The sequence below is a fragment of the Ursus americanus genome, chromosome 4 (genome assembly GCF_024610735.1).
Source record: "Ursus americanus isolate L20-20 chromosome 4, mUrsAme1.1.p, whole genome shotgun sequence".
Lineage (NCBI taxonomy): Eukaryota > Metazoa > Chordata > Mammalia > Carnivora > Ursidae > Ursus > Ursus americanus.
Genome location: NC_142130.1, coordinates 53,755,995 through 53,781,760, shown reverse-complemented (window position 1 = coordinate 53,781,760; position 25,766 = coordinate 53,755,995). Strand labels below are relative to the sequence as shown.

Here is a 25,766-nt window from a genome sequence, read left to right as displayed (position 1 = left end):
GCCAGTCTGGGATTTAAATCTATGCTGGCACGCTCTTGGCATATCACAAAGCAGCACCTCATAACTTAAAGTTCTTCAAGGACCCAGGCTATGGCCAATTTCTTAGGTGTATCTATTTCACTTTAGTGTAGAAGGGACATATAGAAGCAACCAAATTTCAGCGTATTTATTACAGGTAATATGTGCCTGTCAATTAAAAGACAGATTACTGACAGAAGCCAACTTGGGGAGTAAAGAATATGTTTCACTCTCTTTTTGTTATCCTTCTTAATCCTTTCTTATAAAACTATTTCCAGTGATTTGAGAACTAACCTCTGTATTATCTGAGCTGCTGGTTTCTAAAAGATTACATCTGAAATCAAGTGGTATTTAATAAAACACTAAAAATAAACAACAGTGCAAAAAATAGAATAGAACAATAGGATTTATGGTCCAACATTTAAATACAGACTAGGTAATGATTAAATATGGACTTATTTCTATCTAGAAAATATTGTAGCTAAAGAGATATGGTCCTTATCCATGAAAATTGTTATCATAAGTCCAGTATCTTGTCAAAGATCTTAAGCAGCCCATTAACATTTTGTAACAATGTTATAAATGTAATTGGTTAGATGGATAAACTATACTCGTTATTTTTGGAGATTACAAGTTTCTACAATTAAAAAAAGTTACATGATGAACCGGAAAGGAAAATCCTTTTGCCTTTAAAAAGTTAAATCAGATATTGAGACACCAAAGGGAATACGTATTAGATTATTAGATATATTAACCAATTCCAACTTGATGTCCCTCAACTTTAAGGCTAATGAAAGTTTATAGATCATTGGGTTTTATGATAACTAAGCCTCAGCCCGTCATGAGAACTCCTCCTTATTAGCACAGTTTATATGAATTGGGAGTTTTGGGCTTTTAATCGATGTAGATAATCAATGCTTAGAGATTGTATTTTAGATATTGGGATGGTAGGACCTACTGGCATAGTCCCAAGTAAAGAAGCAGGACTAGGCAAATCCCCAGGAAATATGAGCAATGACTGGTTCTTTCTTAAAACAAAGGCAAGGTCTGCATGAAAAATGCAATTCACAAAATATGGCTTAAAAAAAAAAAGCCAGCCAAGCAAAAATAGGCTGTTTATAGCAGAAGTTGCCCAGACCAAACAGTTTTGTCTGAGGAGAAGTAACTGCTGCTTTCTCCTTTATTCACAGGAAAAAAATTTTTTTTTTTTTTGTCAGATGCTGAATCTCACACTCCCTACTTCCCTTGTGTAACCCCTGTCCATCCTGACAGCCTCTCAGTGGACCCCTCCAAACCCCATCTACTCATCCCAGGCATGGCAGGACATGGACAGCAGCGGCTTTGTATAATCCCACTATTTGCTGTATTCCTCTAGCTGATTCAGCCTCTTAGTCTTTTCTTCCTCCTCTCTAGTTTGACTAACCTGTTCACTATGAAGGAATAAATTCCCATATAATAAATTCAAAGAGTGAATTTTATTTTTCACAGTCATTTTTAGAGGGATTAGGTGAGTGATAGAGAATTAAAGTTTCCTGAGGTGAGCAGAAAATTGACTAGGATTAGAATTCTAAAAAAAAATTCTCCTAAAATAATTGAAGAACTTATAGCCCACTGGAAACCTCTAGATCAATCTAGAAATTGGGTTGGTGAAATGAAAACTGGTTTAAATATCATCAGCACTGCCAGCTTCTCCTATGTTATCTGTAATTTTCTTGATAATGGAAAGATCAGATCTACCTTTATACTGTGAAAAAGAGTTCTGAGAGGAAATGGAAGGGATGCAACCTAAAGAGATCTATTAAATTAACAGGAAGCCCATCACCAGGACACGGATGATGTTTTCCCATCATATGACACTTTTGGCAATACAACTCTGCTAGGACTTACGACCCTTAAGATATACCTCATAGGACACAGTTTGACCCAGGTACCACATTCACATATCAATGATTCCCATCAGATTACCAGTCCTCATGCCATGATCTTACCAGTGACAGTATCATTTAGTGGCTTATCCCAGTCCAGGATGACAAATGAGGGACACCCTTCCACAGTGACCACAGTGAGGTTGGTGGGTGGGTTCTGCGGTGGGCTGGTGGCATTCCCCTCAGCGGCATCCTCTTTGGGGAACCGTTTGACAGAATCAGTGATGGAGCAGGGCCTGTTGTCAGGTTTTTGGATGTATCGCACATGAGGACCTAAGAGAGAGAGGACACTGACATTTAGCCTTGTTTGAGCTTGTAGAGAAGGTGGAGGTAGACTCATATATATTTCTCTGTTTGAGGACATTTGGTCTCACATTATAAGCAGATAGATGAAAGCAGTGATGTGGGTTGTTCAAACTTGTGAAAATCTAGAATTCCTGTCTCTGGGATACCTGATATGGATGTTGTAGATGGTTTACTTTTCTAAATAGGTTTAACTTATGCTAATATCCAAAAGTAATTTGTCCCCCTGAGCATGTTTTAAACTGCATAATTGATGGGGCAGATTTCCACTGTACTCAAGAAGGTGTTGCCTTAGTAGTGGGGAATAATTAGCCCTACACTAAACAAGTTCTGGTCTCACCTAACAAATCTTAAAAGCCAGACTCAAAAGGGTAAAGTGATTTCAAGTAATTTAACTACAGCCATCAAAATTCAAGAATATTTTATAATAAAAAACATCCAGCAACATGATGAGATAACAGGAAAATATTACCCATAATGAGGAGAAAAACAAATCATTTGAAATCAAATCTAGAACTTGCATGGATGTTAGTCACCAGGCAAGGACAGTAAAACAGTTATCATTATAATCCACATGGTCAAAAAATTGAAAGATATAAAAAAGACCCAAATAAAATTTCTAGAGGTGAAAAATAAAATGCATAAGATGCAAAACACACAGGATGTTGGTAGTACAGATACGATATTGGAAAAAAAGATAGCGAACTTGAAGACATAGCAATAAAAATGACCCAAAATATAACTGGAGAGAAAAAAAGAATTAAAAATAATGAAAAGAGCATCAGTGAGTTGTGGGACAACTTCAGGAAGTATAATATACACATAATTTTAGTATCTCAATAGAGAAGAGGCAGAAAAAATATTTGAAGAAATAACAGTCAAAAAATTTCCAAATCTGGTTTCTATCATCTATGGAAAATAAGAACTAGGAAGATCGGTAGGGGAAGAAAGGGATAAAGAAAGGGGGGGTAATCAGAAGGGGGAATGAAGCATGAGAGACTATGGACTCTGAGAAACAAACTGAGGGCTTCAGAGGGGAGGGGGGTGGGGGAATGGGATAGACCGGTGATGGGTAGTAAGGAGGGCACGTATTGCATGGTGCACTGGGTGTTATACGCAACTAAGGAATCATCAAACTTTACATCAAAAACCAGGGATGTACTGTATGGTGACTAACATAATATGATAAAAAAAATTATAAAAAAAGTTAAAATAATTAAAAAAAATTTCAAAATCTGATAAATCTCTAAACCCACAGATACAAAAAGCTCAAAGAAACCTAAGCAAAATAAACATGAGGAAACTACACCAATATAATTAAGTTTCTCAAAACCAATGATAAGGAGAAAACCTTTTAAAGGAGGCAGAAAAGGAAAGACGCATCGTATATAGAACAGCACAGGTAAGGACTATGGCAGATCTCTCATTGTAAAGAATGTGAGTGAGAAGGTAGTGGAGCAACATCTTTAAATCCTGGGGGAACAAAACCCTTATCATCTAGGATTTTATAACTAGTGAAAAAAATTTTTTAAGTGAAATACCTTTTAGACATACAAAAGCTGACAGAATTCGGAACTAGCAGACCCACACTACAAGAACGATTAAAGGACGTTCAGGCGGAAGGAGAATGATGTCAGATGGAAATATGGATCCACACAAAGGGACAAAGAGTGCTGAAAATAGTAACTATATAGGTAAATATGCACAGCATTTTATTATTAATTCCTTCTAAAAGATAATTTACTATTTAAACATAAAAAGTAACAATTTAGTGTGATGTATTAACACGTAAAAGTAAAATGTATAACAACGATAGGCCAGGAGAAGAGAAAACTTGCTGTACTAACATAAGCATAACTAACATAAGAACAGAAGGTTCTTGCACTATTTGTGAAGTTGCAGAGTATCACTGGAAGGTAGATAAAGTTAAGATAAGGTAGGTAAGTAAAAGATGCATACTATAAACCCCAAAGCAACCACTAGAATAACAAAATAAAGAGTTACAGTTAGTAAGACAACTAAAGAGAGAAAAAAGAATCATAATACTACTCAGTCTCCAGAAATAAATCCACACCTACATTTCAATTAGTCTATGACAAAGGAGGCGAGAATACACAATAGGGAAGACAGTCTCTTCAATAAATGGTGCTGGGCAAACTAGACAGCTACTTGCAAAAGAATGAAACTAGACCACTTGCTTACACCATACACAAAAATAAACTCAAAGTGGATTAAAGACCTAAATGTGAGACCTGAAACCATAAAACTCCTAGAAGAAAACAGGCAATAATTTCTTTGACATCAGCCTTAGCAACATTTTTCTAGACATGTCTCCTCAGACAAGTTAAACAAAAACAAAAACAATCAGGACTACATCAAAGTAAAAACCTTTTGCACAAAGAAATTATCAACAAAACAAAAAGGCAACCTACTGAATGGGAGAAGATACTTGCAAATGGTATATCTGATAAGGGTTTAATATCCAAAATATATAAAGACTTTATACAACTCGACATCAAAACCCACAAACACTCCAATTAAAAAATGGACACAAGAGGGGCACCTGGGTCGCTCAGTCATTAAGCGTCTGCCTTTGGCTCAGGTCATGATCCCAGGGTCCTGGGATGGAGCCTCGCATTGGGCTCCCTGCCTGGTGGGAAGCCTGCTTCTCCCTCTCCCACTCCCCCTGCTGGTGTTCCCTCTCTCACTGTGTCTCTCTCTGTCCAATAAAAAAATAAAATCTTAAAAAAAAAAATGGACACAAGACCTGAATGGACATTTTTCCAAGGGAAGTCATTGAAATGGCCAACAGAAACATGAAAAGATACTCAGCAACGCTAATCATCAGGGAAATGCAAATCTAACCTACAGTTAGCTATCACCTTACACCTGTCAGAATAGCTAGAGTCAAAAAAACAAGAAATAAGTGTTGTAGAGAATGTGGAGAAAACCCTTGTGCCCTACTGGTAGGAATGTAAATTTGTGAGCTGCTGTGGAAAACAGTATGGAGTTTCCTCAAAAAATTAAAAACAGAAATACTGTATGATCCAGTAATTCCACTACTATGTATTTATCCAAGGAAAATGAAAGCACTAATTTGAAAAGATATAGGCAACCCTATGTTTATTGCTGCATTATTTACAATAGCTAAGATATGGAGACGACCCAAGTGTCCACTGATAAATGAATGGATAAAGAAAAATGGTACATATATACAATGGAATATTCCTCAGCCATAAAAAAGAATGAGATCTTGCCATTTGCAACAACATAGATAGACCTAGAGAGTATTATGCTAAGTGAAGTAAGTCAGACTGAGAAAGACAAGTACTGTATGATTTCACTTATATGTAGAATCTAAAAAAACAAAACAAAACAACCCCACACAAATGAACAAACCAACAAAAAGCAGAAACAAATCCATAAATACAGAAAACAAACTGATGGTTGTCAGAGGGGAGGTGGTGGGAGGATGGGCAAAATGGATGAAGGGGAGTGGGAAATACATGCCTCCTGTTACAGAATGAATACAACATGGGGATAAAAGGTCCAGCATAGGGAATATAGTCAATGGCATTGTAATAATGTTGTATGGTGACAGATGGTAACTACATTTGTAGTGAACACAACATAATGTATAGAAAAGTTGAATCACTATGTTGGCACACCTGAAACTAATGTAAGACTGTGTGTCAACTATACTTCAACTAGAAAAAAAAAAAATCTAAAGGCAGCCTGGAAAAGAGGGAAAAGGGAACAAAGCATAGAGGGGACAAATAGAAAACAAATAGCAAGATGAGATAGATTTAAACCTAATTATATCATTGGTCATGTTAAATATAAGGTTCTAAACACCTAAAATAAAGTGAAGAGATTATTAGATAGGATAACAAAGCAAGAACCAACTATATGATGCCTATGAGAAATACACTTTAAATATACAGAGACTAACAGATTAAAACTAAAAGGATGAAAAGAAGAGATACATGGTAACACTTATCAAAAGAAAGCTTGAGTGGATATCTAATATCAACAAATTAGATTTCAGAGCAAATAGTATGACCATAAACAGAAAAGATAATTTTATAATGAAAAAGGATCAATTCATCAGTTTATTAGAATCCTAAGCAATTTAAGTCTATATCTAAGTACAGACCTTTAATATACATATAGCAAAAGCTGACAGAAATGTAAGTAGGAATAAATCCACAATTATAGCCAGAGATTTCAATTTCTTCTGTCTTTAATTGATAGAACAGGTAGACAGAAAAAAATCACTGAATATATAAAAGAATTGCACAATACAATCAACCAATTTGACCTAATTGACATTTATAGAACACTTGTTATGTAAATTGTTTCCCTAAAATTCTTGTGTTGAGGCCCTAACTCCCAATGCGACTTTATTTGGAGTTAGGGTCTTTATAGTTGTAAATGAGGTTAAATGAGGTCATAAGGGTGGGATTCTAATCCACGGTGACTGGTGTCCTTAATAAGAGGAAGAGACACCAAGGATGTGTGCACCCGCAGGAAAGGCCATATGAGGACAGAGTGAGAAGGTGGCCATCTGCAATCCAAGGAAAGAGGCCACAAAAGAACTGAAATCTGATGATACCTTGATTTCAGACTTCTGACTTCCAGAACCATGAGAAAATAAATTTCTGTTGTTTAAACCACCACGTTTATGGCATTTTGTTATGGCAGCCCTAGCAAACAAACACAACATTCCTCTTACGAATAGAATATTTAGAAAGAAAGAAAGAAAGAAAGAAAGAAAGAAAGAAAGAAAGAAAGAAAGAAAGAAAGAAATCTTGCCATTTGCAATGACGTGGATGGAACCAGAGGATATTAGGCTAAGAAATAAGTCAATCAAAGAAAGACAATTATCATATGATCTCACTCATATGTGGAATTTAAGAAACAAAACAGGATCATAGGGGAAGAGAGGAAAAAATGAAACAAGATGAAACCAGAGAGGGAGACAAACCATAAAAGACTTTTTTTTTTAATGTTTTTTTTTTATTATGTTAGTCACCATACAGTACATCCCCGGTTTCCAATGTAAAGTTCAATGATTCATTAGTTGCGTATAACACCCAGTGCACCATGCAATATGTGCCCTCCTTACTACCCATCACTGGTCTTAGGAAACAAACTGAAGGTTGCTGGAGGGGAGGAGGGTGGAGGGATGGGGTAACAGGGTGAAATTTAGTGGAAAGAATAGTTTTTTCAACAAATGATGCTGGAAAAATTTTACATCCATAGGGAAACTGATTTTTTTCATACTTTGTATCATATACAAAATTTGACACAATGTAGATCATAGACCTAAATATAAAAGTAGAAAACTTCTAGAAGGAAACAGCAGAGAAACTTCTAGAAGGAAATGGAAAAGGTCTCTATGACCTCTGAATGGTCAATGATTTCTTAAATACAATATCAAAATAGTGTATATAAAAAATCAAATTAATAAACTGAGATTTATTAAAATTAAAAAACAGAAGACACACACTGGGAGAAGATATTTATTAAAGCATATACCTGAATAAGGTCTTCTACCAAAAAATACAAAGAATCTCAGGTAGCCTGGGTGGCTCAGTCAGTTAAGCATCCTAGTCTTGATTTCCACTCAGGTCATGATCTTGGGGTCCAGGGATCAAGCCCTGCATGGGGCTCTGCATGCAGTGGGGAGTCTGCTTGAGGATTCTTTCCTTCTCCCTCTGCCCCTCCCCCTGCTCATGTGCACGCTGTCTCTCTCTTTAAAATCAATCAACCAACCACCCAACCAACCAACCTTTAAGGATTCTCAAACTCAACAGTAAGAAAACAAGCAATACCATAAAAAAATGGACAAAAAATTTGGACACACCAAAACAGGTGGCTGATAAGGATGCGAATAGATGCTCAGCATCCTTAGTCATTAGAGATATGCAAAGAAAAATCACAATCCGATTCTACTACACACCTATTACAACGATTAAAACGGAAAATACTGACCATACTAAGTGTCAGCAAAGATGTGGAGGAACTAGAACTCTCAGTCACTGCTGACTGAAAGGCTGACTGAAAGTACAACTACTGTGGAAAACAGTTTGTAGTTTCTTAAAATGTTAAATATACACTCATATGATCTAGCCACTGCTCTTGTATTTGTCCAAAGGGATTTGTCCAAAAGGAATGAAGGCATATGTCTATATAAACACTTGTACATGAATGGTCATAGCAGCTTCACTGGTAATGTAAAAAAAATTAGAAAAAACCCAAATGTCATAAATAGGTTTAATAATTATATATCCATATACTAGAATACCAGTCAGCAATAAAAGAAGTGAACTATTGATACATGTTGTAACATGAATGAGTCTTAAGATAATTATGCTGAGTGAAAGAAACCAGACCAAAAAAAGTTCATACTATATCTTTTCATGTGCATAAAAATCCACAAAATGCATAGATATTTACAGTAAAGCAGATCTGTGGTTATCTAGGAACTAGAGATTTGGTGGGAGGAGTGGGATGGAGGGATTGTAAAAGTACACGATGACACTTTTGGAGGTGGGGTATGTATTTATTATCCTGATGTGATTGTGATGTGGTTCATGTGTGATTGTGATTGTGATGGGTTCATGGGTGTGTACATATGTCAAGATTTATCAAATTCTACACTTTAGAAAAAAAAAATATTACGAAAAGGAAATACTGGGCTCTGTATCATAGCTCTCTCACTGCGTGGATTTGACACTGTTCAGAAATATTCTCTATACCCATGGAAGGAGCACACTTCCCCTATCTTTATCTGAGGTCAGCTATGTCTTTCTTTGGCCAATGGATATTGGCAGGTACAAAACAAGGAAGAGCTTGTTGTGTTTTTGAACTCCCCACTCTTGACTTTGTATTGTCATTAAAATGGCTCGTCCTAAGTCACTGTTGGTCCTTCATCCTGAGCACCAGAATGAAAAACCATGGAGCGCAGCTGAGCCCAAGCCACAGGAGGCCCAGCTGTACCTGCTGCCAGAAGCAGAACCACCCAGTCAAGCACAACCTAGATCAGCTGACCCTCAGGTGACTTGGAAACACATGAGAAATAAATCCTTATTAGACTATGCTACTTAGATTTCGCAGTTATTACTGCAGTTATTAATTGGTATTTCCACCAAAGACAGCCTTGCTAAAATTGAGATTTGGAGCCAATCATACATACCTTTGAATCTGGGCTTCCCAAGAGGATCAGTTTCTCTTGTTGGAATTGAGCTAAAGTCAGTTATATTACCTGAGAATAGAAGATAATAAATTATTTTAGCAAAATATAAAAAACCTTCTCAATAAAATGAAAAAGTATTAAAAACTATAAATACTTGATATGCCTCCTGGTCAGTTGCTTATTCTGTTATTATAATTATACATACTAGCCACAATAAAAGGCCTTTAATTGTGTCCTGCTGCAGGTGTTCTGAGTATACTAAATAATGATTTAAAGATTAAAGCAGGCAGTACTCATTAATAAATTAATATACGTATGACTTATTTTTTAATTAGGTTCCACACCCAACGGGGGGTTTGAACTCATGACCCTGAGATCAAGAGTGGCATGCTCTCCAGCCAGGCACCCCAAGATATGTATGACTAATAATGACATCTGATTTAGTGAGAAGCACTGAGTAATCTAGATCTTTTCAGGAAGACTTCTCTAAAAATCTTGGGTACTTTCTTCTCTGTCTATGAAGGGAAGGACCATATTCTATCTCAAAGCTTTAAATATGAGTATAATTTCAAAATGTAAAAAGACTCCTATTAATCCTAAAATTGAATAAAACAGATAATCCAGAACTGATACTCTTTCCCCCCTAACTTGAAATCTTTTGGTACTTCATGGCTAAGCATGCAGTGTGAAGTGACTGACATACTAACCAAGATCTTCTCCTGAGGCAGGAGCTGTTGGATGCTTTTCATCGGTCTCTGTTCTCTCTGAAGGGGCTTCAGTAGGCCTGAGTGTGGCCCTTGGGGGTGGAGAAGTTACTCGGCCCGATGAAATGATTCCTGTAACGTAGAGCCAAAGTAGTCAGGCTTTATAGGAGCTCTGCCAAGTTCCCCTTTCATTTATTCCATAAATATTTATTCAGCACTTACACTATATGCCAGGCTTGGAGAGAAAACAAAACCTGTATCTTTGATCGAAATAGATGTGTGAGCCAAATATATTGAAGCATTACAGAAATTGTGAAAGAACTGGATAAGGTCACAGAGAAAGTAAGAAAGAGTAGTAATGTCTATGGAGAAAGATGAAGGGTGGGTGAGGGGAGGGTAGGAACGTCTTCACAGAGGTTGTGCCAATAAAGAAGTGAAATAATCAGCAGGTAGGTATGACAGCCATATTCTGGGCAGAGGTTGTAGGAAGAACCAAGCCAGGGAAGCATGAAACTACTTGGTGCGTTTAACTTGACCGTGTGAGAGCCAAGAGTACTTTGAGGTGCCATGAAAGCTGACTGTGGAAGGACAGGAAAGGCCTGATCATGAAGGGCCTTCCATACTGTCGATTTGGACATTGTTTTTAGGTGACAAGGACTCACTGAAAGATTTTCACTAGGAAGTCATAAGACGAGATGAGAAGGGGATGAATGGTCGGGGTGCGAGCCTGGTAGCCAAGAGGGAAGTCAAGAGCCGAAAGCAGGGGTAGCAGGCGAAGGCAGAGCCGGTGAACCACGTATGAAGTGGCGGGATTAGATGGAAGGCGTTTTACAGGAAAGCTATCAAGGAGGTGCAATGGCTTGACCTGGAGAGTAACTGGCAGGCATGGATCATGGCTGGAGAAGAAGGAAAAAGATGCTTAATGTAGTATCTGTTCTGTTGACTTCTACAATATATTCCTGCCCTGTCGCACAGCCTGGAGCGGCTAATGTTCTAGCCCTCAGGCTCTCCCGCAGTACCCCAATACTGGGGCCAGCATGACGGCTGGTGAACAGGGGAGCTCTCAATGAGATGTCAGGATTTCATTTCAGGACATCATGATAAAGAGACAACAGGACATCACATTTTCCATTACCCCTGGCAGGCTGGCAACGCACAGTGCCTTATCCAAAATAAGGCACTTGTCGAAAGGCCTGAGGGAGCTTCTGTGTCACAACATTTAAAAAGCGAACTGGCCTAGATGCACAGGGATGGCTTCTGGGACCTCACCCCCCGGAATCAGGATAGAAGCCCAGCGTCCAGTGGACTCACGGTGTCCAGTTCTGGGGGCCAACACAGGCACACGTCCCATGAGCCAAGGACTTGTCTATCACCTGCTAGCACACCAAGAAGGGCTTGTGGTTGTCTAGGCAAGTGAACACCACGGAGGGAGAAGGCACATGGCCGACATACCTGCACTTCCTGGCTTGCCAGTGACATTATTCGGTGGTAAAGGTTTTCTTCGTGGGGGTACAGGTCTAGGAGGCAAGGGTGGGCGGCGAGTGCCTGGGACTGCGCCTATGAGATTATATTACAGATAAAGCTGCCATAAGGATTCATTCTGTAAACATGTCAGGTTTTAAAAAATATAACATTTGATAAGTAGCAATTGGAAGACAGGGGACAGATTCTGTAGAAAAGTGTCTATGAGTAATACATTCTGATATTCCTCTAAATTAATGTTGGTAATATACCCACGAATAATGAAGCCCATTAACATATGGGAAAATATCCTCTAATTATAGGTCCATCTGCTTTTTGAAACTGTACATAGACTTTAACATCTTTAGTTTCTCATATAGGCTCAGCAGTATTTCTGAGTTTCATTGTCCCCCATTGCCTTTCATTTTCAGACTACAATTTCTTATGTCATTTTAGCTTTAAATTGTTAAAGGATATAATTTCTCCTTTGGTGGATGCTCTACCCCACCACCTCAATCTATTATACGATTGCAACTGAACAAACGCTTTCAGAACTTTTCAAAATATTACAACAAAGCAGCCTTGATGGCAGAAGCAGATGTGCCTGTGAAGAGCAGGGTCAGTACGAACAGTTGTGCACTGCACAAGGGCCCTTGGCGAGGGCTATGTGAATGGGAAATGAAGTTTAACACGCACTCTGCTCACCCATCTGTGAGCCCTGGTGCCAGCCTGCCAGCCTAGAGGAAGGGCACAATTTACTAAAGAGTCTGCCTAAAGGGCAGAGGGAAGAGATACCTTTATACACTACGCACAAATTATCTTCTCATACTTTGCACAAAGGCTGGCAAGGCTAGAGATGCCTAGAGCAATCCACCTTAACCCAAATTCTAAGTCTTGTGTTATGGCTTAAAAATTCACCTCTTTCTTTGCATAATATGTTGGTTAAAAATCTTCGAGTAGAAGCCAACAACCTAGGAAAATGCCCTGTGACAAGTACTTCTTGGCAGGCTGGCGAGTGTGCACTCGGACACGTGCAGGGCGGGGAGTGTGGTAGCAGAATACGGGTCTGTAGCCCAGGCGTTAAGACACCAGAGTAGGTTGCATAGCAACCTTTTGAATGGTTCTTGCTCAACGCAAACCTTTCCAAGTCACCAGCTTCGTAATTTTGGCCTATTATATAGAGCACAGTCTTAAACTAGGCACATAAATCCTATCAGGCAAAAGGATATTATAGTAAATTACACAAGAACAGAATTGCAACATGAACACTAGAACCCACAGTGACTCTTCAGCATTTGTCCATTGTGATCCCTCAGAACATTGTACAAAGCGATTCTTGAATTAGTACCCATTACTGGTTCTTATAAATATTTCATGTGTGCACAGAGCACTATTCATTCCCCCAAAGATAATATCTTATTTTTAAATTTTTTTTGGAGGGGGGAAGAGATTGAGAGGGAGCATGCACAGGGTGAGGGAGGGGCGGAGGGAGAGAGACTCTTCCGTAGACTCCACACCTGACACCGGACGCGGGCCCCATCTCACGACCCTGAGACTGCGACCTGAGCTGAAATCAAGAATTGGATGCTTAACCAACTGAGCCACCCAGGCGCCCCAAAGATAGTATTTTAGGATGTTTCTCTAGCAGCACCATGCCCTGTTGCCATGGTTTTTTGAGAGCTGTGAGGATGACGCTGTTTTGGCTACAACATGTGACACTGCAGTTACCCCCAAGGAGCACAGTAGAGCAAAGTAAGGGAGCCAGTATCTTAGTTCTTACCTGGTCTTTTTGTGGAGTGGGTAGAATCCACTGACACATTTTTACCAGCACCTGATGGCTTTGGTGCTTGCTTGACCCCTGTGAGCAGACATAACGGAAGGGAGTAAATAGACAGCAAAAATGTGCTGAATGGTTTTTTCACAGAAACTTGGTAATCAGTGATAATGTGCATTCAATGCGAAACGGTGGCACTGGTGTTTTCGTGCCGCACATTATCTGCATATAGAAAATATTCAAAGCCCCGTATTCAGTAGCTGTAATAGTTTTTCTGAAGAGTTAGTATTTGATTATGGATCATGGTTTTAATTTTCCATGATGCCCACACTGTACTGCCTTCCTGGGTGGTATGGTCTCATCAGGCAGACTTCACATTCAGTGACTGGCCATTTTTTGCCAATATTCATGAGCACATTCTGTGGTTTAAAAAAAGTTTTCCTCCAACCCTCCAATACCCCCTTAAAACCTCTTAAAAATCCAATGTGTTTGGATTTACACTTGGTAAGTTGACTTAAAAAAATATTCCTGGAGAAGCCTTGGCTATCACGCTGGTTAGGCCACAAACCGCATCTGTGCCTTTGAGACTTGTAAATTAGTCCTGGGCGGGCACAGAGCTCCAAATTGCTGTTTGGAAGAAATTGATCTGAAAATTGTTTTGTATGATATTTTATCTCCTAAGTCTCTCAAATATAATCTGGTGGTTATTACTCATTCACCTAAATAGTCATGCTTGGAGCTTGAATATCTGTCCTAAGGAGAGGGGGAGCCAAATTAGGTTTTGTCTTATTTTTTGAATGATTGTGCTTTTACATTATCAAATAATCTTCCCCAATGTCTGACAGTCATCATGAAGAACAGAAACAGACATTATCCATACAGACAAGAATCTTCACTGAGGATCTGACTATAATTCACATACTTAAAAAATAAGAACATTTAATATACTAGTCTATACATTAACAATGACAACCAAAATCAACACCTTGTTTTGAGTATTCACTGTGTTCTAGGGACTATGTAGTGACATTACACACTCAATCTCATTTAATATGCAGGCAGATATATTAAAATAATATAGATTAAAATACAGGAGAAGCTTTGCTTGCCAAAAATCAGATATTAGTGCATTAAGTGATGAAATTAAATTATTATAAATCAACATTTTAATTAACATATAGCATTACAATTATTAACATAATTATTAATACTATAATAATTATAATTAACATTCATATAGAAACCCCAGTATTGCAATCCCATATTCTCTGCTGCTTGGTTAAGAGAGGATATATAAAATCATGGAGAATGTTTGTATGGAGCCATGAATTAAATGTTGCTTATTTGTAGTAGGAAGAATGTGTTTTTGGGGTCAAAGACTATTTTGTGGCTAATGCCACAGGCATGGTGAAAACAAATGGCTCATTAGTTTTCTTCCTGTGCCCACTCTCAGTGTAATGTGGTCAGAGAAAGGACTCATTTGGGTGTTTTGGTTGGAAAAGGACTCATTTGTTCATGGCACAGAGGAATGGAAAGTACTTCCATTTGTGTCACTGGGATAACCTGGCTTGGTGAGCCTGATTTACCACTACTCTTTGAGAGTAAAAAATGTACTGTGTATTCTAGAAGGCTAGTAGACTGTGTGTGCCTTTAGTGATTCTTCGCAGCATTTTCCCAAATCTTTCTAACTGAAAAACAGAAACAAAGCATTTTGGCTCAAAGCACCTTTCACATTCATTGCCTTATTTGATCCGTACAACCCTTCTGTGTGGGAGACACTATCCAGGTCCCAGAGATGAGGAAACCCAAGGCAAGAGAAGATTAGGCAACTCAAAGCTAGGAAGTGTTGGGACTCGACCGACATGTGCCCAGCTTAAAGCCTAGCTCTTAGCCACTAAGTGGCGCAGCACAGCGTACTGTCTTCCTCTTGTCAGCGTCTTGCTTCCATTATTCCTCACAAAGACGCTAAGTGACTTTAGCTTTAGAGTCCTATCTTCTGCCGTTTGGGTGATTTGAGGCATCACCACTGTGTGAGGTCTGAATGGCCCTGGCTGGCAAGCAAAGGTCATCCAACCATGCCACTAGTGTGTGGGACTCAGAGAATTCAGATCCTGACAGTGGACAAATCCTCCAGCCACAGGGGCTAGTGAATTGGAGATACAGGAGAGAATCCAAAATTCTGCAAGACGACTTTATGAGTAAGACCAAAGATACAATTTCCCTGGCTTCATTTCTAATTCAGAAAAAAATCAACAGAAACCAGCTCTTGTGTCACTTTCTGTGTAGGTAGAGAAAGAAGCATCTTACTCTTATGATCCTTCAAGGTAAGTACCCAAATCAATCAGCGGCGAACCTGGACTGTCTTCAGCCTTCCGAAACAGATAAAAGTTGGCAGGGTAGAAAAATGTTGGTAAGAGCCCTGCCAATGGCAGCCATGGGGCTCAGGGAAAGGGCACTGAACTGGGGATAGGGGGAAGAACTCCGGGTCTGGCCATGCCTACACCTTGCTGTGGTTTGCATGTCAGCCAGGCAGCAACGTGAGCACCAGAGCCCAGACACCAGTGAACTTCTTTTGCTCTGAATCAGAGAGCAAGTGAAGGCCAGAGGTAGCAGAGAGGCAACGGGAAGGCAAAGGAAGAAGCCAGGAAGAGAGATACTATGGAGAAAGAATTCTCAGGAATTGGCACTTAATCAGCCAGTCTGGCCCAGGCTGTGACCTGAATTCTTTTTCCCTCAGGCAGGATTAATCAACATATTTTAGAAAGGGCAGAGTTGGCTCTGGAGGCACCAAGTGGAGTTTTAGCATGAGCCCCCAACTGCCATATGGGAGTTCTCCAAAAATCTCTGGATTTACATAATTTACCCCTTACCAATGATTGTCAAAAATGAAGTAATCATTTGAGTATTTTTAACCACGGTAACAAAAATGTCACAAACACAGTAAACTGAAAATCCATTTCCAGATGTATCAGACACTATTCTCTGTGACCAAAAAGGGGTGGTATTTATGCATGATCAGTCTCTGTGCCTTTGTCTCCAAATCTTAGCACCTTGCTAAAAAGCCAGGAGTGATGAGCCAGCAGACTGGAAGATTTAGCCACGGCCCAGAAAAACACATTGCTCATCTCGGAGGAGTCTGGAGGTTTCTGGTTGTCAAGCACACTCTGTGGGGGCAGTCAAGTGTGGATTCCTCATTAGGAGGCAGAGAGAGGAGTCTCAGGTTCAAGTATTTAACATATCTGCTAAACCACATGTGTCAAGTTGGTTTCCAGACTACATTTTGCCTGAAACATAATGGGCCTTCAATAAATGTTGGTTGGATGAAAGAGTCCCTGTACAGCTCAGCAACTTCCTTCTACAGGGAGAAAGTTGGGAGACTGAGCCTTGATAAAAGAAGTTAGCCCACTCTGTGCTGGACAGACAGTAAACATTTTCAGCTTTGTGGACCATACCGTCCCCATCACAACTGTTCCACTCTACCCTTCTATTATGAAAGCAGGCTACGTTTCAACAAAACTTTACTCATGAAAATAGGCAGTGAGCCAGATTTGGCCTGTGGGACTATAGTCTATGTGATCTGGTCCAGGGCATGCATGTTGCATCTCTGCAGTGTAGACCTGAAGTTGGCTGTAATTTTTAGAACACACCAGTGAAGCTGAAACATATCTCTGGAAAACCTCTAAAAGCAGAGTGCTGGAAAAATGACCTACATATAACCTCAACCTTTGTAGGCTACTTTCGGACTTTGAGGTGGAGGCATATTTATAAATATAGCTAAGAAATGCATATAAAGCTGGGTAAATGTAATGATGTTATGAAATAAGAAACCTAGCTCAAGATGGTTTAAAGAGTCCCAGAGTTTATGGAATCATTGCAAGATTTTTACAGAAGCCTAAATAATCAAAGGTACATAGTTTTGAGGCCTCAGAATCTCTTTTTGAGTCTTCCCAGGGCACAATCTCAAGTGGCCGAAAACCATGAAGAATATGTCCTATAAATCCTAAACACTACCTGTATCAACTGATTTTTCTTTTTAATGTAAAATACCCAGGCTGAAAATTTCAGCAAGAAGAACTATAGGAAAATGTATGTGAGATGGATGAATAATAAAGATAAATATTCTGGGCAAGATGTCAAAGTTGATTAGGAATCAGTTGACATAGAAATTAAGTCTCATTAAGACTCGATAGAAGCTAGAAGTGAGAGTGGATGAGATAGTGGGACTGGGTGAGAGGAGAAAATAAACAACGGAAATACCTGCATTTCTGGAAATAAGCCAGAACAACACAATGCAGAATCAAAGTAAGGTGGACTCATGTAAGTCAGTGATCTGGAGAGAACAGATTTTTAAGCCATCCTTTTTCTCATGAATTTTTAAAAACCTTATTCCATAAGCAAATAGTCTGAGAGCTATTAAATTTTCCATTCATTATATCCTACATGTCATCTATGATTTCCAATTTTTATACCATTTACTTCCTTTTTTGCTTTATTGCATTGGCTGAATGCTCCACTCCTCTTTTCAGCTAAGTGGTAAAAGTAGGAATCCTGTGCTAAGAGGAGAAAAACATTCAGACTGTCACGGTTAAGTATGATGTTAGTTGCGGGTTTTTCACAGATGTCCTTTATCAGGGTGAGGAGAGTTCCTTCTATTCTTAGTTTTCTGAGAATTTCCATCATGAATGGATTTTGAATTTGTCGAATGTTTGTTTTTTGTATTTACTGAGGTGATGGTATGATTTTTATCCTTTTCTCTGTTAATGTGGTGAATTACACAAATTTGTTTGAATGTTGAACCAATTTTGCATTCCTGAGGCAAATATCATTGGATTGTTAAGTGATACTGTAGCAGACCTGGAGATGTATCACCCTGACCTCCAACCAAAGCTCACTCAGCTGAGGCTGATTCTGAAGGAGCTGAAAGAGGATGCTGTCTGCTGACTTCATTCCCCACAGACGGGCAGCATTTCCCGAAGGGAAATTCCAACGGACAACAGAACATGTGCAGTGCCTTTGGTTGGGGATAGAAGGAGAACAAGGGAAGCAGAAACTGAGATCAGCTTTGTCTACCTGCGCTCACCAGCCCGTTTCTACTAGCAACCAACTAAATAAAATGAGGAAACTCTGTTAAGAGGATGTCCATCCACAGTTTAGATAGATGAGTTAATACTACAAAGTTGATTTCATCTACACTAAAGGGTCATAGACGTCAGTTTGTGTTACAAGGGACTCTGGAAAAAAATGTGTTTATATTGCAGATAAACTTATAATAATGCTGTTTTTCTTCTGCAATACAATTAGCATGTTCCTAGTGAGAATCAGTACTTGGTTACACTGAAGGTTAATGACTTCCAAGTTTGATCATAGCTACCTGTTCTTTCATTTCCTTTGTTGACACAAATGCTTTCTTCTATTTTTACTTCGACAAACTCCAGGGAAATGCTTTGCCTATTAACAAGGTGGTTCTGTTCACAGCCAGATTGTTTATGTCAATCTGAGAAACTATGCATTGCCTAATCCCACAGTTGGGAATAATAAAAAGAACAGCTGAGCGCAAACGGATATTGGAATGCCTTCTTGCTTTTCATAAGTCAGGGATTTATAGTAATTGCCTCATTAATTGGTTTGGAGAAAAGTGGATTCCTAGAACTTCATGCACTGTAATAACCTAGTAGAAAAACATTTAAAAACAAATCTAAATGATTTTTAGACCAAATATCTTCAGGTATTATTCATACCTCACTCTCATTAGGGAATCATCATGGATTAAAAATGTATGCATTAAAGAAATTCTAATTCCCATACTTTTTTCATAAGCAAGCACATGAATTGTACTATTTAAAAAAATATTGCAGGGTACCTGGGTGTCTCAGTTGGTTAAGTGTCCAACTCTTGATTTTGGCTCAAGTCATGATCTCAGGGTTGTGAGATCGAGACCCACGTGGGACTCCACAGTGGGCATGGAGCCTGCTTAGGATTCTCTCTCCTTCTGTCCCTCCCCTCTTCTCCCCCTCAAATAAATAAATAAATAAATAAATAAATAAATAAATAAATTTTAAAAAATGAAGTGAAAGGGAAGGGAAGGGAAGGGAAGGGAAGGGAAGGGAAGGGAAGGGAAGGAAAGGAAAGGAAAGGAAAGGAAAGGAAAGGAAAGGAAAGGAAAGGAAAGGAAAGGAAAGGATGCAATCCCATTTTAGGACATTAAGAACGACCATTTATCCACTTAGTGAGTTAGGTGTTTGCACTTTTATCAGATGACTGTCTTAGTTACCTGTATGACTCTTAATCCCACAGATCTGGCTGCATTAGGGCAATGTCATTTAATTCTTGAGTTAAACTGAATGACTTGGAAATGTTACTATGCCTATAGCCAGTATGATCAACTCCTCGCTGCTCTCGCTAGAATACACTGCCAACAAATACGGGTCTTATAAAAAAAATCGTAATGGTACTCGTGAAATTGCCAACTTAAAAACAAAGTGATCATAGTCTTAAAGATTGAGCCTATGTATAGAAAGTGTTTCTGAAATTATTTTGATGTTTTCATTCAATAATGCATATTATATATATTTAATCAGGATCTTTTCAAGAATCAAGACTGTGTTAGGGAGCTGATTTAGTAGACTGAGTTTAGAGAAGAAAAATTCTTTTTCAATGTTTTCAGAGACACTACAAATTTTGATTTTGGAATGAGTTACAATTTCCAATTCCAGTTATATCCAGAACTTCCAAAACTGATAAAAAAGAAATTGAAGTGTGAATTCAACCTAAGTATAAATTTTGAATGAAACATTTACAGTTTAGAATTTGTGATCATTACCTGCTCCCATTCCATCCCCTTTGGGCATCCTGCTGGGTTTGAGTCTAGTAGTTCTTGTAGTGGTTTTATTCAGAACTACAATAAAGTGCAAAACAAATAGGTTAGAAATATTCTTGTTAAAACCTTGCAGCCAAGGCAAACAAACATTCCCAGAGAATTGGAAGTCATTTAACTTGACAACAGAAAAATGATCGCTTACCAAAAACTATGGTTTAGAACATGGAAACCACAATTGTGGTTTACAAAAATCATAGACTTGAATTTGGGAAGAGAGACCTGAGTTTTCACTCTGAGGTGATCACTGGCTTGAAGAATTAACTGGCAAGGGACTCTATATGTCTAAATGGAAAATCGCTCACTTAATTTCCAAGCGCTAGATACATTCCAAAACAGAACTGAAGAGAGATCAGGACTATGTATACCCCCAATGAAAAACCAAAACTTGAAGCATCTTTATGTGCCAAGGTCTTAATTCATAACTCATAAGTTGGTGGGTCTTTTGCAAGGGTTCTCTAGGTACAGGTGTTTCCTTTTAACCTGGTACAAGTCCATTGATGAACATAGAGTAGGATGAAACCATTTTCATTTCTCTCCTGCTCTATGGAGAGCCAGAGCATTACCAACACTTTAAGAGGTCACCTGTCTCATCCTCTGGAAGACTCTTCAAGGAAAAGCACAAATTATATTGTGGTTGAGACAGCAAGCTCTGGAGCCAGACTGCATGCCTTCTAATCTATTTCCTACCTCTTCTCACGCCTTGGCTTCCCCAACTGTACCTCACAAGACACATGGCAAGCCCTCAATGTCAGCCATTGTTGTTACGGTTTCATTATTTTGTAGAAACCTTTAATATAACTAGCCTCACATTAAGCTCTTAACAGCTATTATGGTCCAGAGGGCATGCAGAGATATATTTGTTTATAAAAGATGTCTGTGCCTAATTACCTTTAGGTATTGGAAAATTACTGCCAAAAACCCCCAAAAAACCACACACATGGAATCTCTATAAACCAAAGGAAAAAAATAATTATTTCTTTTCCCCATATGCCTGGAGAGATGTACACAAAGAACATTAATTTATAAGCCAGCTTTATAATTTAGAACTTCAAGAAGACTTAGCATTGCAGCCACAAAAGGGCAGAAAATGTCGGGGTCTTCGGTCCGGCCGGTGCTGAAGCACAGGAGCAGTTTGCATGAACCGAATCCACCGGTCCAAGTTAGCGTTTCCTTAACAAGCTCCAGTGAGGGAGAGCCCAGAACTTCTGGAGAAGGCAATAAATGTAAAGTATTTCCAACGCTTATCATTTTTACTGTATATGACCTATAAAATGTATGTGTGTGTGTTTTATTATCTGAAGGAATCAAAGAAAAATGTTCTCCCAGAACCAAGGTCTTTTCTACTAGAAGAGCCCATCTCTTCTCAAACAACGTTTGAGAGCTGGTAGTATCTGAATCGCTAACTCTGCTGCTATTCCCACCATCGCTGTGGAAAACTCAAGGAGTGTGTGGGAGATTTACCCACAAATGCTATTCTAAAATACTTCTCTATCGATAAAGTTCCATGGGAGTCTTTAGATCTGATCATCCTTAAAAACCTTAGTCACGTCTTATTATTACCATGAATTCATCATTACCTCTCCACTTATCCACAAGGATCTGAACTTCTGCACATCCTTCGTTGCCATTTAGAGATATCTATCCCTCCCTTGGTGTCTGTTGCTGTTTCAATACATTTTATACCTTCTCGGGCACGCTGATTATTTTTTTTTTTAAGATTTTATTTATTTATTGGACAGAGAGAGACACAGCGAGAGAGGGAACACCAGCAGGGGGAGTGGGAGCCAGACAAGCAGGCTTCCCGCTGAGCAGGGAGCCTGATGAGAGGCTCGATCCCAGGACCCTGAGATCACGACCTGAGCCGAAGACAGATGCGTAACGACTGAGCCACCCAGGCGCTCCACTCAGTGTGCTGATTATTTAGTTCACTGGAAAGAGAAATGACTTACCGGGTCTGATGTGTGTTTTGTCCGGTACTCTGGGCCTCACAGGAGTAGTATACAATCTGTGTGGTGCTGAAACAGAGGAAAGGCTTTGTATTTAACAACCAACATTCCATGAAATGGGGATTTAGCATCCTAGGGACCAGCAACTCATAACTTTGCACGGAAGTAGAAAGGATGCTCTGAAACCTGCAATTATGCATTACAGCATTGCTGCTAAAGGAAAATAAAACAAGTAAACGTATTCATGACTGGAAATAAAGGCACACAGAGGTAAGTTATTTGTAATGTGTGTTAAGGATTAGTTTTCATTTAGTCCATGTTTCTCAAGGGCATTTATTTTACCCAACAGTTGTTTAACATGGTAAACATATAAGCCAACTAGCCATCCATCCATCCATCCATCCATCCATCCATCCGTCTGTCCGTCCGTCCACCCAGCCACCCACCCATCCACTTCTCTCAATTAGGAAGTCATAGTGGAACATTATTTTGCCAAAGAAGACAGGCAATCTCAAAGATAAAAAAGAAAGTATATATTTTTAGGTAGGTTAAAAGAGTAGGAACATGTGGTCTCTATCAAACTGTCCTAGCTCATGAACCCTGAAATTAATACTCACTTCGTCCTGTCCATTAAAGCTTTAGGAAAGGAAGACAATGACCTCTATTGCTCTGCCTATCAAGAGAGGGCAAGCAAGGAGCAAGAACTGGGACAAGCCCTGGGAGCAACATACCACCTTGTCATTTCCCGCTCCTTTACTCAGGGCCTGGCACGGTGAGGACTCCTAATGAAGACTTGCTAAATAAATTTTAAAAATGAGTGACCACTGTAAGCAGGCAAATTCATGAGAAACTAAGCTGAAATACTTTTGCTTCCTAAGGTTTTAGAGTGTGATTTCATCCTGGAATTCCTCCATCTTTCCCTTCCCTCCTCTCCCCCCTTCAACATACCACACTGCCTCCTTAACACCAACTCGCCTGGTAATGCTTTAGCTAAGACTGGAAAAAATTTTTCTTGCAAACTATGTAAGTAGATTACATCGTTTTGATGATTTTGTTCACATCTTGAGTGGGCATTTATATAATCATAAATCAGCAATGCCTTGCCTACCAAATTAAAAAAAAATACACCTGCGAAACAGATTATAATGTAGCTCATTTATAAGCTTCCAATGTGAAGACGGATGAGCAGAATTTTGCCATGCTTCAGGCCAAAACCAGCAGACACATACTGAAATTCTCTGTAGGTTTAGTGTGGGCCTTTCAAAGTATAGCAGCTAGAGAGTGAACAGAGGCACTGTTGTTATAAAAAATTAATTCTCATTACACCCTCAATGGTGTAATGATGATTCGCAAATATTTTTCTTCAAATTCTCTTTGATAGCGGTAGGATTCCCTGTGAATTGAATCTATTTCAGTTTTTCATCTTAATTTCTTCAATGTTAGATTGTTTTAGCTTAAAGAAATACAAGGATCATCGTTCTTATTAGTATCCTTCTAGGACAAACATGAATTTTAAAACTTTAGATAGGAAAGGGATATAAAACAGAGCAGAGAAATAGTCAGGACTACACTCAGTATTTCAAAGCCACAGGATCAGAATTTTTGCTTTATTTTTTCCCCACAACCTTTACTTAAATCTGGACAGAATTTTTCATACAAGCGCTAGAGTATAACTTAAGTTTAGCCTGTAAGTTACTCATACAGTTCATCACTGAATAACACACGGCCTTGAGAAAACTGCTCTAGGGCTTTAATTTTAAACTGAAAGAAAAGAAAGAAAAGGAGCTTTGTGAACATATGTCCACATAGTTTTTAACGACTAATAATTTTAAAAGATGCTTTTGTACCTAGTTTTATAATACTGTCTGAAGATAACATCAAAATGAAACAAACAGGATTATATGAGAACCCCCTGAAGGTCCCCTGTGCTGCCTGGCACAAGGAGAGGGTAAGGAAGATGTACATTTCCCTGGGTGGGGCAGGGATAAGGGAGTGTAAATAAATTAAAAAAACAGTGTCCCCAAAGCATCTCTAGTCAAGTGGATTTCTGTAACAGTTTGAGAAAGACAAAGAAGAGCTTGAATATTTCAGGGTTTCGGTTATGGCGTGCCGCAGGGAATTGTCTCAGTAGACAAAGGAGTAAGGGTGTCACAGAGAAAAGGGGCTGGAAATTCTACTAGCAGGCTCTATGCTGTAGGTTTGAGGCTCAGAGTTTCTTTGGAGCGCTTGGGTCCCATCGTGGAGGGTTTAGAGATCAAAAAGCTACACGGGTCATGGGCCATGCCTGGGGAGAGTCCAAAGACCAAGAGGAATCAATTCACCCCCCAGCACCTCTCTAAATTGCTGTGTGCTGTCTTATGCCTCTAATGCTTGATGTTAAAAACACAACATAACAAAACAGCTGACAGACTTCCTCTTCCACGGAGCTCAGGCACACGTTCATGAGGGCTTTGTGAGGGTGGTCCTAGTGACGCATAGCGCGCCTTTGCGAAAGTAGACCCTGTTGGTAATGCAGGGCTATTGGGCTGGACCAGATGGTGAATGCGACTCCCATCCTTAAGATGAGTTCTTTCCTAGGGTATTCTTTGTTGCCTCATACCAGTGAATCCCTGGCGAGCTCACTCTAAAGATCCTTGGTCCAAGCCTAAAAAAGTATGAAAGCTAGGGCAGCACAGTTCAGGCTCAAGCTAACGATAGTCGGAAGATAGAGTACATTGTAAAAATATGTTAAGACATTTCATATAATGATATCAGATCCTGGATATACACCACGTCAACCATGAAATTCCTATCTAGTAGAACCATGTTCTAGAAAGAATTTGATAAAAATTCCACATGCACAAGTAACAGTGACACAGTACTGACATTCCCATTAAAGAAAGAGTGAAGCAAGGAAAAACAGGCCTCTAATATTTTATTCTCAATTCTGAAATTTATGAAGCTTTAAAAGCTGAAATCTTTTTTTCGTCTGGCAACACAACCTGAACTGAATAGTCTTTTTTATGCTGCTTAATATAAATGTTTATATATTTTGTTGCAAAAAACAATGTATTTCATTATGAAAATCTAACTATCTTCTATTAAGTAAGACATTAATTGCTTCTATTAAGCAAAAACATAAAAAAATAAACAAAAAAATGAGGGTGTGTTATGGATGTAACATGATTGACCATCTGTTGTTAATGGTTGAAGCTGGTCGTGAGGACCGGGGAGGGCTGTCATTATGTTAGTTCCTTCTGTGTGGATTTATAAATAAATAAAAAGTGAATAAATAGAAAAGTAATAAGGTAAATAATAAACATTTAAAACATAATAAGATTTAGAACATTTACAAGAACTAGCCTATGCCATAGTGTTCTAGTCATGTTTATTTAGAATAAGTACTGATCTAATTATGAAATACTTTAAAATTAGATTTTTTATAATTTTTCTTATGATTTCAAATTTCTTACACCAAATTTTCTTCACAAATTATAACTGACAAAAAGTAAAATAAATGTGTCTTCCAACTCCTTAAAAAAACTTTACTTTTGTGTTTTGGGCTTCCTACCATATAA

At 38.8% G+C, this 25,766-nt stretch overlaps 1 protein-coding gene across 40 annotated transcripts in view; it reads right to left on the bottom strand.

The window, feature by feature from the left end:
• The window catches only part of ABI3BP (ABI family member 3 binding protein), a 232,874-nt gene that overhangs the window by 26,234 nt on the left and 180,874 nt on the right, over window positions 1-25,766 (bottom strand). For all 40 annotated transcript variants that reach the window (XM_087861659.1, XM_087861660.1, XM_087861662.1 and 37 more), the window contains 7 exons: window positions 22,213-22,278; window positions 20,207-20,281; window positions 13,393-13,470; window positions 11,604-11,708; window positions 10,155-10,283; window positions 9,448-9,516; window positions 2,007-2,216 (listed from right to left, as the gene is read on the bottom strand). In XM_087861659.1, coding sequence (XP_087717785.1) covers window positions 2,007-2,216; window positions 9,448-9,516; window positions 10,155-10,283; window positions 11,604-11,708; window positions 13,393-13,470; window positions 20,207-20,281; window positions 22,213-22,278 — 732 coding nt within the window. The remainder of the gene's footprint in view (window positions 1-2,006; window positions 2,217-9,447; window positions 9,517-10,154; window positions 10,284-11,603; window positions 11,709-13,392; window positions 13,471-20,206; window positions 20,282-22,212; window positions 22,279-25,766) is intronic.